The 15,777-nt window shown below is 36.5% G+C and overlaps 1 protein-coding gene across 3 annotated transcripts in view; it reads right to left on the bottom strand.

Moving 5' to 3' along the window:
• MDM2 (MDM2 proto-oncogene) overlaps positions 1–13,910 on the bottom strand; it is a 36,092-nt gene extending 22,182 nt beyond the window's left edge. Inside the window, exons 1-9 of one of the 3 annotated variants that reach the window (XM_074226102.1) lie at positions 13,670–13,910; positions 13,152–13,202; positions 12,905–12,989; positions 10,640–10,714; positions 7,650–7,783; positions 5,309–5,358; positions 2,558–2,625; positions 2,185–2,278; positions 531–691 (exon numbers count right to left, since the gene is read on the bottom strand). In XM_074226102.1, coding sequence (XP_074082203.1) covers positions 531–691; positions 2,185–2,278; positions 2,558–2,625; positions 5,309–5,358; positions 7,650–7,783; positions 10,640–10,714; positions 12,905–12,985 — 663 coding nt within the window. In that variant the 5' untranslated portion in view covers positions 12,986–12,989; positions 13,152–13,202; positions 13,670–13,910. The remainder of the gene's footprint in view (positions 1–530; positions 692–2,184; positions 2,279–2,557; positions 2,626–5,308; positions 5,359–7,649; positions 7,784–10,639; positions 10,715–12,904; positions 12,990–13,151; positions 13,203–13,669) is intronic. The other 2 variants (XM_074226101.1, XM_074226100.1) reach the window with 2 other exon arrangements.
• Between the last annotated feature and the right edge of the window lie 1,867 nt (positions 13,911–15,777).

The raw sequence follows: 15,777 nt of genomic DNA, 5'->3' as shown, positions 1-15,777 counted from the left end.
CATTTTCCTCCATCCAGGTAAATATACCTTTTTTCCACTTCCAAACCTACCAAAGCACATGTGGTAGGTGGTAAATATAACTGAAAATGCCTTTACTTAATGGAAACTGAAACATAAGGGCAAGGCCTTAAATTATAACTAAGCTTTCCAAGTAAATATGCAAATATTAGAAGTTGAAAAACATTCTGGCTACAGTGCTTAGATTCATATGAAGAACTAAGGACATCTAGATAAATGAAATTTGGGGCATTCAGCCCTTGCTTTAACTTTTCAATCATTAGAATAGAACTGCTACAAGTTTCTATAATCCATATAAGCCTGATACTTTTAAGTATCTTTCATAACATTTAATATTAGTTTTACCATTAAATCTCTAATTCTTCATCCCCAAGACTACTTCTAATAAATGGAAAATCTTATTTTTACAAGTTTCAAAGCTCAGCCTGTCCTTTGAAAAAGTTCTTTCAAACCTCCTTAACCTATATTCTTCCTGACAAGATATCTAATCTAATTTAACAAACAATGATTACCGGAATTGATGCGATTTCTGTTGAATCACTGCTATTGCTTCGTTCACAGCATATTTCACTTATGACACATAGGGCACAGCTTTCATCAAAAGTAAGGGAAATACTATCTGACTTATGCCGTTTTCTCTGTCTTTCACCAGGTAACTCTTCTGAATTGTCTTCTTTGTATGAAAATAAGGAAAAAAAACATTATTTTATACAGTTGTGATAATCTAGAAAGTACTCTATATAAAGTATCAATTTAAATAAGAACTACTTTTAAACAAAAGATTATCCCTATGACTTAAAAAAAGCTAAAATAGTTGCCAATTGACTGCAATGACTTGTGTGCACAAGACAAACCACTGACATGTAAAAATATGTTAAAACTCTTTTATTTTTTAACCTTAAAAAAATTAAGCTTTGTTAACATTTAATAGAGCTTAGTGTCAATACTCTCACTCTGATGGGTCCACATATCATGACTGTGAGGTAATCTAAGGGAATAATGGGAGAGATATCACATAAAGAGTTGAGACTAGTACCCTCACTCATTTATTGGATTTCAGCTTTTCTGGTTAATTGAATCTACCTAAGGGAATAATGGGAGAGATATCACACAAAGAGTTGAGACTAGTACCCTCACTCATTTATTGGATTTCAGCTTTTCTGGTTAATTGAATCTACAGCATTATCTAGTTTTTTGTACCTTAATCTTCACAAAACAGACAAGTGGCTTAAAAAAGAATCCTGGCCAAAAAAAAAAAAACAAAACATGGATTGAAGAGATAACACTAATAATGCATGAGCACAAATAAATAAGAATATGGCAGGGCTGCCATTTCTCTTGCTCTTAGTAGTAGCTCTTCAATAGCCATATTATGAGATTAAAAAAATAACAATACAAAGAAATGCATTAAATAAGTCAGTCTAAGGAATTTGAAATGAATAAAAATCTTTGAAATATCAATGTTAATAATGGATAGAAATTGATATTTCAAAGATTTTTATTCATTTCAAATTAACGATGTTAATAATTTACCTTAAATTATCAGGATTTTCAAAGTTAATGAAGTATAATCAATTGCTCTCACTAAAAATACTATTTTACATATTACTAATAAAAAATTTAACTATTGTCCTTTACCCATTACTTTAACTTATCTTTTTGTATTTTAATAATGTATATAACATTAATGCAGTAATTCATGTAAACCACGCTCAAATTTTTTACAACTAAAAATATACAATCAGTAAGTGTAATATTTGTGATTTGACACATTTCTAATTTTAACTTTTTAATATTTCTATCCAAAGATATCTTTGCTTTTCATTATCTCAAATGAAACATTAGCTACCAGTAGTTAAAAACTACCTTATACTGAAGAAAATTAAGTTAAATTAAATTAAAATACTTAAGTAAAATTAAAATTTATTATTAGGAAATAAGTTTGAAAGAATTTGAAGAAAATAATTAGCCAGCATTAAATAAATGAGCACACATATAAACAAAGGATGAAAAGGAAGAGCTCAGAGATCCATCCACAGAACAAAAAAATCCTTCCAGCAATTATCATTAAATCAATCATCATCATCATCATCATCATCATCAATACAAAAGTTAATATCAAGGAAGGAATAATTTAAAAAATTAAATTAAATATTACTGTAATACCTGTTTCACTATGTGCTCTCCTTCTAGATGAGGTGGTTGGTCTAGAATTCAAATTTGGTGAAGTTTTCTCTTCCTGCAATTCTTGGATAGACTCCTAAGTATTCAATACAAAGATACTAAATAAATACTAAGCTTAAGTTAGCTTAGAAGTCAAACAATTTCCAGGGTCAGCTAGGTGGTACAGTGGATAGAGCAATGGCCCTGGAGTCAGAAAGACCTGAGTTCAAATCCAGCCTCAGGCACTTAATCATCTAGCTGTGTGACCTTGGGCAAGTCACTTAACCCCACTGCCATAAATAAAATTTTTTTCAAAAGAAGTCAATTTCCAATATAAAAGAATTACTGCTGTAGAATATGAAAGTTTAAAGATCACCTTTTGACCACTTCCGATTTCATGCTGACACTTGGTTTCATTTGAGGATGTATTTGGACTAGCAAATTCTAAGGAAAAAAATATAAAAAAAGGTGTTTAACCTATTTCACAATGTTGAAAGGTTAAATGAGATAAGATCTGACACATTTTAAGTGTCATTATTATTATTAATACACAGAATGAAATGCTCTATTATATTAGCATAATATGCTTATTTTTGTTTTATTAAAAAAAGGAACATTTAAAAACACAGAAAATGACACCTGAAGACATACTCTCTATAACTCCTTAGACTTTTAAAAGTATTAGGGAGATATATTTCAAAACAAGAGAAACACCATTTCAAATACTAAGCTATTTAATGTGTCAAGTGTAGGTTGGTTTGATGGATAAATGACTGTAAAAATTACATTACACAGTACAATAATTATTTTTAAGGATGATCTGTGTAACTTTCTTTCACATAATTGAAGGTGAAGATAGATGGATAGCTACTTTACCCATACAAAGACAACACTGGACACTTCAGTCATGACAGTAATCAGGGGAGATTTTTCTGAGGAGAGAACTCGAACTACAAAGAAGGGAAATTTGTGAAGATAGAAAGTAGTAGAAAATTCTGGAGAGTGGCTGTTGGAGGTCCAGGTTACTCCCTGGACCTTTTTAACTTGGTAGATAATATTCAGGGTCTGACTTAAAATGAAAAAGAGAAGATGAAACCTGTGGAAATTTAGGAAATTAGCTAAGATTCAACATAATTCAAGATAAATTTAGTAGCTTAATTCTCAAATTTTAATTTTAAAATTAAGTTTTCTGGTATTTTAGAAACTAAGCATATGCAACCGTCTAGTTTGTTTGGAACGACAAATTATTTATTTTACTTAACCTTTTTAAGTAAAAAGGTTGTATAGAGGAGGAATGAGATTAACAGATAAAGGAGTGCGATCCAACGAGTAGTGTCAGGTTTAAATTTAGAGGACTTTGGTACAAATACCAATTGTGACCCTAAGTAAGTTACTGCACCTCCTTAGACCTGAGTTTCCTCCCTTGTAAAAGGAGAGGGAACTAATAGCCTCTGTGGTCCTTTCCAGCTCTAAGTCTACAATCCTATGGACACAGCTTCAGTGAACTGTCTGTGATAGCTCATCTAGAAAATCAAAGACAAAAGAATCTTACTTAGATCTAGACCCAAGAAATTACTCTGCTTTTAGTGATACAAGTCTGAAAGAAACTCCACATTTTACACCCAAGGGCTCTCAACAATTTCAATGGCCAAAATAAATGTTTAAAAAATCCTTGTCCTCCAAATTTGATTGATTTGAGTGATTTCAAGTTAAGTTCCAGATCGAAGGATTTAAGACTAAATTTTGCTTGCTTCAAGGAACAGGAGATCTCCTTATCTAGAGATGCCCCATGCCCAAGGGTTTCATTAAGCTTCTTTGGCCTTCAGATAATACTTAAACTTTTCTGTCTGATTTGCCAGCATTGGAGAACAGTACCAATCTACATTTCCTTCTAAGATGAAAAATAAAAACGATAGCTATAAAACTATCATTGTAAGAAGAGTTCACTTTAGTTTCTTCATATTATAGCTAGTGTCTGAGAACAAAGACAACAGACAGGTCAATCAGTAATGGGAAAATCAACTCTCTTCCCAAACCTAGGAAGTCTAGTTCCAGGCCAGCCCCAAAGAAATAGGCAGATTCAGCCCCAAGTATTCCCTGGGTGACCTATAAACTCCAAAAACACAGGCAGCATAACACAACAGATAGCAAGTATACTGAAACTGAAGTCAGCAAGACCTAAAAAGAAATCCGTCTCTTACCCATATGCAAAGTGTGGTCATAGGCAAGTCTGTCAGACTTGATGGTCAAAGAGTACTCCAGACACATACACATTCACATTATTGTAAATCTAATTGAGATACAGTATTTAAGATACTATTTTAATGATTGAAGCATTATATAAAGCTTCTCTGTATTCTCAGAGCCTCTCCCAATACCCTCCTTTTTTTTTTTGCATGAGAGCTTAATATTTGCTGATTTTAATTGAACAGAATATGTCTTACCTTGCTGCTGGGTCTTGGGATGACCCAGGAGGGGGCTTTGGTTTCTTCTGGATTGGGATTTCAGATAGAGGCTGGGGAGCAGCTATGGGGCAAATAAGCTTCGTAACTCCTAATTTCTAGTCAATCCTAAAACCAACCTGGCCTCCAGGGGGATCCTAGGGAGGATCCTTAGGACAACTGATATTGCTCAAAGGAAAACTTTAAACAAGGCTATGATGAAACAGAACCTCACACCAGGGACAGAGATGCAAGCTATCATTTATCCAGCCACAATGATCTATGATATAACTCTAATCATGTATCAAAAACATAAATACTTATCCAATTGTCCTACCCAGAACTACTTTTTGATCTACTTTTCAGTGTTTAAGTTCTGGCTATATTGATTATGTCTAAAAACTAGGACTTCTAAATTACCCAATTTCCAAAATAAATGAATAATCTTCAACTTAATGAAGATCTAAGCTAATTTTAAATTTAAATATAGGGATATTAATGTTTACATATCATGAAACCACATTAGAATCTATAAAATACTATATAATTTTAGCTTCTTTGCATTTCCATCAAATCATTAAAACTACTATTCCACAAAATGCAGTATTTAATGAAAACTTGTTATGAAATGCTAGAGTATTCACAATTAAAAAAAATACTTTGGAATTTTTTCAAAATCAACTTACCTTGCTGATTGACTGCTATCAAGTTTCTAGAAATCATTGCATATAATCTCCTTGGAGAGTAAAGGAATTAAAAAAACATATCTTTAATGGAAAATCTTCACAGGGGTTGAATTCAAATTAGTAAAACCAAAATTCATGCTATTAAATAGTCTGAAATTCAACCAATAGGGTTCAAAACTATATAAAGAACTTAGTCCTAAAGTAAGCCAATAAAGAAAAGTTTTATGAGTCCTAAGAATTTAGAGAACTATCCACCCTTCTACTCACATGTACAATATAACAGCTCTTTTTACAATGGCAAAGAATTGGAAATTGAGGGGATATCCATCAACTGGAGAATGGCAGAACAAACTGTCAGATATGAATGTGATAGAATACTATTGTTCTGTAAGAAATCATGAGCAGGTTGGACTACAGAAAAGCCTGAAAAGACTTGCATAAACTGATACTTCGTGAAGTCAGCAGAACCAGGAGAATATTGAACACATTAACTGCAACATTGTTAACTATCATTGACTTGCTCCTCTCATAAGTTCAATGATCAAAGACAATTCTTTGGAATTGGAAATGCCATAGGATGGAAAAATGCCATTCATATTCAAAGAAAAAAACTATGAAGTCTGAATGCAGACCAAAGCATATTATTTTCGCTTTTTAAAACTGTTTTATAGTTTTTTTTATTTCTCATGTTTTTTCCTTTTTATTCTGATTCTTTCTCAACATGACTAATATGGAAATGTTTTATATGACTATACAGGTATGACTCAGGACTGTCATGGGACGAATAGAGGAAAGGGAAAGAATGTACAACACAAAATCTTGCAAAAAGTGAATGTTAATGACTGTACACAAATAATCTATATCAGATTGCCTTCTGTCTTAAGGAAGGTGAGGAAGGGAGGGAGTAAAATTTGGAACTCAAAATCTGAATGCTAAACACTATATATATGTAATTGGGAAAAAATTAAATAAAAAGAACTCCTTTCACAACATGAGTAATATGGAAATATATTAAAAATGTACATATTGGGGCAGCTAGGTGGCGCAGTGGATAGAGCATCAACCCTGGAGTCAGAAGGTCCTGAGTATAAATCTGACCTCAGACATATAATAAATGCCTAGCTGTGTGACCTTGGGCAAGTCACTCAACCCTACTGCCTTAAATAAAATAAATTTTTAAAAAAAAATTATACAGCCTACAGGAAGCTAGGTGGTGCAGTAGATAGAGCACCGGCCCTGGAGTCAGGAGGACCTGAGTTCAAATCCAACCTCAGACACTTAATAATTACCTAGCTGTGTGGCCTTGGGCAAGCCACTTAACCCCATTGCCTTGCAAAAACTGAAAAAAAAAATTATACAGCCTATATCAAATTGTTTACTGCCATGGGAAGGGGGAAGGAAGGAATGGTGGTAGAAAAACATGAAACTCAAGCTCACAAAAGGATAAATGTTGAAAACTTACCTTTGCATGTAACTGGAAAACAGATAGATAAATAGATATATAAGAAAAAATGGGGGAGAGAACTATATTCTCCTTAGTACTGACTGTTTCTTCTGGATTTGTGAAACAGGAAAAAACACAACCTTTCTCACAAAGAAGAATTCAATCTATATCAGAATTTTATTTACTTCTACTTTATCATTAACCTAAGGCTAGTCCTTTAATGTCCTCTCTCTACTAGTCTAACATCTACAAAAGTACCAAAAATCACAAAGCAGGCATATATAAAAAAAAATAACCGATGACTATCATGCCTGTCATTATTTCAGATTATTTCTACTTCCCAAAAGAGAAGGAAATTAGCATTGCTATCTATTTACTTCTATTCTTTTCTACTCAGCAATTTTCTTGAATGTTCCAACTCCCTCTCTTGACAAAATTTCTGGTCAGAAATCATTTAAAAATTAAACTGTACATAACATCAAACATTACCTAATGACTTAATATGCCAGAAATCATATACAAACAAGATAATGAATGCTAGCTCTATAAGAAAACACTTTTTCTAGGTTTCAGTTAAGATATCAAAACAAGTTTCACATTAGCATGTCAAAAAGGGAAATAGGCATTTTCAAAATTAGCTAACATGTAAGCTATTTATAGCAATAGTGATCAGTAACCTGTGATGGGACTGAAGAGATACTGCATTTGGAGAGAACAAAAATGCAGAGTTAAAGAATTAAATTTCAGGATTTCATAAGACAATGCATACTGTCATATCATAACAGGATAATATATAATTATAGAATATCTTTCACTAAGCTAAGATGACCTTATATGTTACAAAAAAAAATAAAGTCATAATTAGATTTTTAAATGAAGTCAAAAGAAATAGCTTACCTATGCTCTTTCACGGAGAAGCTTGGTACCCCAAACAGATCTCCAAGAAGGTCATCTGAACAATAGACAATGTGCTGTTGCTTTTTATCATATAACTGTTTTGACATAATATATTGGCCAAGATAGAATAAAACCTGAAATTAAAATGAAATTTATGAATACTAAGAACCCAATGCTACAGTTTGAAATTCAAATGGCAAATAGCTGATGATTATCAGTCAATGAGGTTTGGAGTCACTTAACCCAGAATTTGAGAAACCAAGCAGCTCTCTAGTTCAAGTGAGAAACAAAAGGAATCCCACCCAGTTCTAGCACATTCACCAAGCATTCATTCAGCCTCTGCCTAAAGGCCTCCAAGGAGAGGAGGCCATCTCTCAAGCCAGCCCTAGGACAGCTGGTAGAAACTTTCTCTTAAAGCTTAAAGTCGCCTCTGTGCAATTTCCACCCATCCCTGGGCTCTAGCCTGTGTGGTCCAAAGGATCAAATCCATGCCTCCTCCACAGAACTGAGCTTCAACTTCAATATTATGTCCCCCAAGTGGTCTTTCTCCTGACTAAACACATCCATTTCTTTCCACTCCTCAATCGTGGAGTCAAAAGTCTCCATCCTGGTTGCCCTTTTTTGCATACTTTCCAGTTTATTATCACAGTCCTTAAATTATTACTAAGAACCGAACAATGTTCACTAAGTAAGGTCTGACAAGATGAGGTCAGTGCACTTTTTACCTTCCTATAAAAACTTGCCTTTTCCCAGAATTGAATGATGTAGCGTTAAAGCTGATAGATCTATATTCTTCTCAGAGATATCACATATAAAAATGACTAAATTATAAGAAGCTTCTATCTACACTGATTTAGCATCTTTTTCCTACAGTAATCAAGTTTCTGTTCTTTGCGGTCACAAAGCTCAAGAGCCCATTAGCACGTCACCAGTAGAGAAACCATCTGCCCACAAACCACAGGAGATCTCAGTGAGAGGGCAAGTTAAACTCTTCTGACATGACCTTAAAGTTGAGTATAAAAATTGAAGTTCATATAATGTACCTCATATAAAGAAAAAAATTAAATAATCTTTTGAGAATTAAATTTTGTTTTGTTTTCACAAAGATGTTTAAACGAAAAACTTTACCATGCATTTCCACTGCCCTTATCTTCTCACTCCAGTACCACAGGTCAGACAAGTCTAAAGAATTTTCTTTCCTGATCTCCTACAATTACTTAAATTCCTAAGTGTAAGGTCTACCTCCTCCCTCTCCACCTCCCATATTACATACAGTCCTGCCTAAATAAGCACCCTATGATCTAGACTCGATCAGACACATGTCACTGCTACATCTATTCCAGTAGATTAACCCTCTCTTCTCTCCATGTTTTTTACTTAGAAATGCTGATTCCCCCTATTCTTATGTAATCCCCCCCCATTTCTGTTCCTACTCTTTAAAAGATTCTTCTGTCAGTCTAAATGAGCTTTCCAAGTCTTCTTTACAAAATCATAATCCAAGATGAGGTCCCCAAAGTTCTATGCTCTTCTCTTCTCCCTTTGACTTTTTTCAATCATCTCATAATCTATCATGGGTTCAGTCATCATCTCTGGACAGATGATTACAAAGTCAACACCAACAGAAATAACCTGAATGATGTCCAAAGGATCAAAAGGGAACTCATCTTTTTTCTTGAAGCTATCCATCATCCAAATGTCTTTCTGTTGAGATCCCTTCCCTTCATACATTCTCCCTCCCTTCCAAACCGGCCTAATTCTAGTCCTCTAAATTTAGCTAAAGCTCAGAAGGCTTGGATTTTTTCCAGACACAGTCTAAGAGTGAGACCTCCTTCTAAAAGCATTTCCACTATTCCTAATCCCTTCTACAATTAGTTAATTAAATGCTGTAATTTCAACCTCCCAGAACAAATAGTTCCTCAACATTCTCAATATCCTCAACAACAAAGACCTATTTTTATTGTTTCTGAAATCTTAAACCACTGCATGTGAGGAGAGGTGCTTAATAAATGAGTGTTGAATTGAAATCAAAATTCCTTTGGAGGTAGAATATGAAATAAAAAAAAGTAAAACCTAAATTAATGGTCCTGAAAAACACTATTTAACTTGAAGTTTAAATAGAGGTATGTAATTTCGAAGTAAATGCTGCTGAGTGACTCTCCTGGTTGGAGAGGTGAAAATGGTGAAAAATTTTCTAAGGTTCTACCCTCCTCTTTCCTCTTCCTAACATTTTTCTTTTGAAAAAACAAGCTTTGAGGGAAAGCGGCACCTTAACCCCTGCTTGATCAACTGTTCATTGTATCAGGACAAAGTAGCAAAATCTACAAGAGGCATAAAGTAAAAGGAAAGACCTCTGTTAAAATTAAAAGTCTCCTCTCTCTTCTACCTATCAAAATTCCAACAGAGATTCTTTTGGACTAAAAAGGATCTTTTAAAGAATTATTTCATCACTCCAGGGGAAGCTAGTTGTATAATGATGACAACAGTTTAAAATAACTTTTACAAGATGAGAATAAAATTTAGAAAAAAAAAGGTAAGTCTAGAGCAGAAGATGGATGACTTGGGAAGAATGTCACAACTTTGAATGTGCTACCACTGTAAGAATTGAAATACTCCAAATATAAAGCAGGATAATCTAAGAGTTAAAACACAATTCATATTATATAGTGTCCATAGTAAATCAGCTCAATAGAACTCCATGTACATATATTTTCTTTCCCATGACCCCCCCCCCCAAATCTCTTCCACTTGAAACCTGATACTTCTACTTTCCACTGAGTAGTAGAATCAGTATATTAAAGTGTTACACACCTACAAAAAGAGTCAAATTCCTTGAAGGCTATTAACTCATCTCTCTATAGCTACTGGATAAATTCCTCCACAATAAAACTATTTCACTATGTCTGTAAGCTACATTAGGCAGAACAAGAAGTTTAGTTATAGTCATCACAATATGCAATTTACTTCTTTCTTGGTCTTTGAATATATCTTACCTCCTTCATTGTGAATGTGTCTTTCTGTGCACCAGCATACTTCAACAACTTCAAGAGCAATGGTTTTGGTCTAACCTATAAAGTATAAACATCATCGATAACACTTACAAAATCTTTCTACAGCCATGGGTTTCTTAATCCTACATAATAATCAAACTAAATGAAATGATAAAGCATAGTGTGCTAGTGCTGGATTTGGAGTCATACGACACAGGGCCAAAACCTTGATCTGAAACTTCATTTAATCTCCCTGTACTTCAGTTTCTTCATCTGTAAAATGAGAGAATAGGACTAGATGACCTCTAGGCTCCCTGTCAGTTCTTAATATATATTATCTAGTCAAGACAACCTATATTTAAGTTTGACCAAGACACTTGATGGACTGCCATAGAAGTCTAAATAATCATAAGGTCTTAGAAAACAACCGTCTAATTTTACAGATGAAGAAAATGAGGTCCCAAGAAGCAAAACATCCTGGCTCATGGTCATGAGATGAATTGATAACAAAATTGGAGCTAGAACCTAGCTCTTCCATCCCAGGTCAATGCCCTTTTCATTATGCTACACTGCTTCCTTAGGGCCCAGGAACTTTGCCTCACAGTGAACAAAGCTTGGGAGTAACAGGATTTAAGTTCAATTTTCTACAAGTCATTCATTACCAAATTAACCTTAGGCATATCACATCTGTGTGGATCTCATCTGTAAAATGAGAAGATGGGTCTAGAAGACCCACAAGATCCCTTCCAGTAGTAGAGACATTAGTCTATTAAATAAATGTGAGTTAAACTCCTGCCACTGTGAAATCAAAAACTTAGAAAGCAAAAAGATATGGCCTTATAGATTTATTTTAACACTGAATAAGAACCCCCAAATTTAATTTTCATCTTCTTAAAATACTGAAATTACTTTTTTTCAGGATCCCATTATCTCAAATACTCAGCATATTAATTTCTATTAGGCACTTTTACATTTTTATATCTCCCCTCTTCCCCCCCCAACACCTAACCAGACCCTTGCAAATAATAGGTACTCAATGTTTGTTGAAGAAAAAAAACTTCATACTTCATCAGAAAGTAGATCTGATTTTAAAAAAATGTTCTAGTTCTTATGAACCCATTGGATCATGATTAAACAAAAGATCCACTGTTCTAAATATCTGGATTTTTGAGTATCTGGGTTTTTTCCATTCAAACAGTAACAATTACACTACTTGTGCAACTATGATAGCACAGTTTGAGATCAAACTCACAAAGGCTTTACTTATAGAACTACCTAGTTCATATTCAAATTATTAAACAAGTATTCATTACTAAAAAAAATCAACTTTAAAATAAAATATAAATGTAAACAGATATATCAACTTTTATAAAAAGATATGTATAACACCTTAACAGAATTTAAAAGCAAAACACATAATAATAGGTTCACTGCCTGATCATAAACCTCTGAAATTTTCTATCACCTTTTTTTTTTAAATGCCAGGTTGTCAAGCCAGTATTAAATATCTATCTACTAAGTACCTATGACTGGTCAGGCACTATATCTTAGGTTCAAAGACTGACTCCTCAGTAGGGAGGAAAAAAGACTTCTCTAGTTTAAAATATAACACACTCTGTATAAAGTTAGAAAGAAAAATTGGTCCCATTTATAGATTATATAAAATTTATATAGAAAGAAAAATTGCTCCCAGGTTACAGATTACACAAAATTAAAATAGAACAAGTGTTCCCAAGTTAGAGTACATAAAATATAGAAAGAAAATTTGCTCCTATGTTATAGATTATATAAAGAAAAATTGCACCCATGACAGTTTTAATAAAATTATATTTTAATAAAAATATTATAATCTGTATAAAATATATAATAAAATTAATGTAGGATAACATCTAATCATATATGATAAGTAATCGTTATAATACTATTGATATAGTATAAATATAAAATAATTAACATCTTGATCAGTAGTTGTGGTCATCTTAAATGAAAATTTCAAGACAACTAAAAGTAGTGTAGAAAAAGAAAGAAAAAGACAGAAGGTACGATCATGGAGATTCGGGGAATGCTTCTATTAGGAACAAGGCTAAATAACCAAATTAGATTTTTATTTTTAGTACAAGAGTTATGTTTCAAGGGGACAGTTTCATTCATTTAAAACAGGTAGAAGGGAGGAACCAGGTTATCTTGGGAGGGGGGTATTATTTTTAGCCGCAACCCCCCCAACCAACGGGACAAAGGGAAACAAACACTTTTGATAAAAATACTGACCAGAGCCTCTTGTTCCGACACTGTAATTTGTGAGGTGCTTAAGGCACCATCTGTCTCAGAAGACATTTTGGTATTGCACATTTGCCTAAAATCGGGAAAAGAGAAACACAAATGACACGGATGTCAGAGAACCTACAACATTTTAAAGGCAAAGGCACAGAATGCGGCGGCGGCCCACCCGAAATGCGGCCGAGGGCGAAGAGGGCACGGGGTCCCGCCCGGCTCCCCGAGGCCCGGGCCTCCTTACCTGGGCAGGGCCGGCGACAGCTCAGTGCAGTCGGCCGCGGGGGCCCGGCTCCTGCAAGACACAAACGCCGCGGGGTGACGACGGGCTTAAATAGCCGCCGCCGGCGGACAAGTCGGGGCTTAGCTCCCCGCGCCGGCCGCCTCCGGACGTGTCCCGACATGACCGGCCAAAGCGCTGACTCAGGCCGGGCCGGGCCGGCCCGCGGCCCCGCGCTCCAGTTCGGGCCCGCGGCAGAGCCGGCACCTGCGGCTCAAGCCCCTCCGCCCGCCCCACCTTCCGGTCACCTTTGCCCCGGACGAGAAGACCCCCCCCCTCCGGGTCTCAACCCCATCCGGGTCTTCCTTCCCCCTTCCCGCTAAGGAAGGCAGACCCGCCCCTTCGCCCCCTCCCTCATGCCCTTAAAAAAAAAAAGGGTTCGCGGGCCGGGTGCCCCCTAGACCCCACCCCGCGCCCTCCCCCTAGGGTGGGCCAGGCGCGGGGCCTACTCGGGGCGCCGGCCGCCGCGGCCCCGGCCTCACCTCCGGCTCCAGAGCTGAGCAGAGCTTCTGGCCGTGCTGGCGGCGGAGCTGGGCCCTACCGCCCTCGGAGGGGGGTCTCTGGCGCCATGTCCCGCTTCGCGGCCCTTGAGAGGGCTTTGAGGGGTTCGGGGGGGGGGCCCGAGGACCCCGCGCGCCCAGGGAAGCCCTGAGCGAGCGGGCCCGCGCCAGGAGCCGCACGGGTCTCGGCGCGCGCAGCCGGGCTTCGGCGGCGGGCGCGCGCCCCTCCCCCTCCCCCTCCCCCTCCCCCTCCAACGGCCCGCGCCGGAAGCCGCGCCGGGAGCGCGCGCCCCTCCCCCACGCCGAGCCGGAGGGCCGCGCCTACGCACGCGCACGCCGTCTGGCCCCGCGCCTCGCCGCCTCGGACGTGTTCGCGCTAAGAAGCGAGGCGTGCTAACAACGTTAGAAGAGGGTCACCCTCAGCAGAACCGCCAAAAGCCAAAGCGCGGAACAAGCTCCGCTTCAGCCGGGAGAGGCGCCGAGCGGGGCACATCACACCGGAGGAGCGGAGCGGCAAGAGGGTGCCCAGGACCCCGGCGGAGAAAGACCTTGGACAGCGTCGGCGCGCAGCGGCGGTGGCCATGGAAACCCGGGCCTCGGGGGTGCGCGTGCACCGGCTGCAAATCCAGAGTCCCAGAGGACACGTGTTGCGGACCAGGGGAGGACACGGGGGGGGGCCGACGGCTTCTGTAGCCCTGTAAGGCTTGCAGACCACGCAGAAAGCTTACATTTAATGGAGAGAATTACCAGTTTTTACATATATGTATATAATATATATAATATGAAGTAAATATATTAGAGAGATACAAAGCAGCTGAGTGAAAAGAGCTTATATTTAATGGAGAGAATAACCAGTTCATATATATATATATATATATATATATATATATATATATATAAAACACGAAGTGAACATATGCAGAGAAATACAAAACAGCTGAGTGAAAAGAGCTTACATTTAATGGAGAGAATAACCAGTTTATACATACATATGTATATATATAATATAAAGTAAATATATTCAGAGAAATACAAAGCAGCTGAGTGAAAAGAGCTTACATTTAATGGAGAGAATAACCAGTTTATACATGTATACATATATATGTATGTGTGTGTGTGTGTGTATATATATATATATATATATAAAATATGAAGTGAATATATACAGAGAAATACAAAGCAGCTAAAAGAAAAGAGTTCATATTTAATGGAGAGAATAACCAGTATATATATATATATATATATATATATATATATATATATACATATATATTATGAAGTGAATATATTCAGAGAAATACAAAGCAGCTAAAGTGAAAAGAGCTTACATTTAATGGAGAGAATAACCAGTTTACACACACACACACACACACACACACACACACATAAATATATATATACACATATATAATGTGAAGTAAATATTTTCAGAGAAATACAAAGCAGCTAAGTGATTTGGGAAGGGCACAACCAACTAAATTAAGGAGGACTGTTAGCCTCTCTAAGGTTCTGGCCATTGTCCAGGGAGTTCTATGGTCCAGCCCTGATCTGTAAGATCATCTACTCTAATCCTATTTGTCTAAGAGATAGGTGCGATTTATTTTGCAGTTTAATGCCAATTTAAGTATTACAGCTCTATCCATTCCCCTCTTGCTGCTCACATTTCTATGGATAACATACTTAACTGGTCTAATAACTGCTGTTATTGCCCAGCCTTTCATAGCTATACTATATGTGTTAGGCAATAGTGCTTAAAAGTTGTGCTTTAAAATGTCAGTACTTTTTTTTAAGATAATCTTATTTATTGCCCAGTTTCTCAAAATATTCTTTTACAAAACAAACCAAGTTGTTTTTTAAATAATACTCATTAACTTAGCTCCTCAAAAACATCCAGAATGGACATTCTAATCACAGTTCAAGGACAGCTTTACATCTGGCTTATTTTGTGATAACTGACTAATCTTTCTAGAATGGAAGGAAACAAAGTTTATCTCAGGGGTACAAGATGTTTTGCAATATATTTTTCAATAGTCATCAAAGAGAAAAATTCCAAGGATGACCCAAATTCCATTGTATCCTTTGAAAAAAGA

The sequence above is a fragment of the Macrotis lagotis genome, chromosome 2 (genome assembly GCF_037893015.1).
Source record: "Macrotis lagotis isolate mMagLag1 chromosome 2, bilby.v1.9.chrom.fasta, whole genome shotgun sequence".
NCBI lineage: Eukaryota > Metazoa > Chordata > Mammalia > Peramelemorphia > Peramelidae > Macrotis > Macrotis lagotis.
Note: the sequence above shows the minus strand (reverse complement) of the source record. Positions and strands in the feature narration are given on the sequence as shown.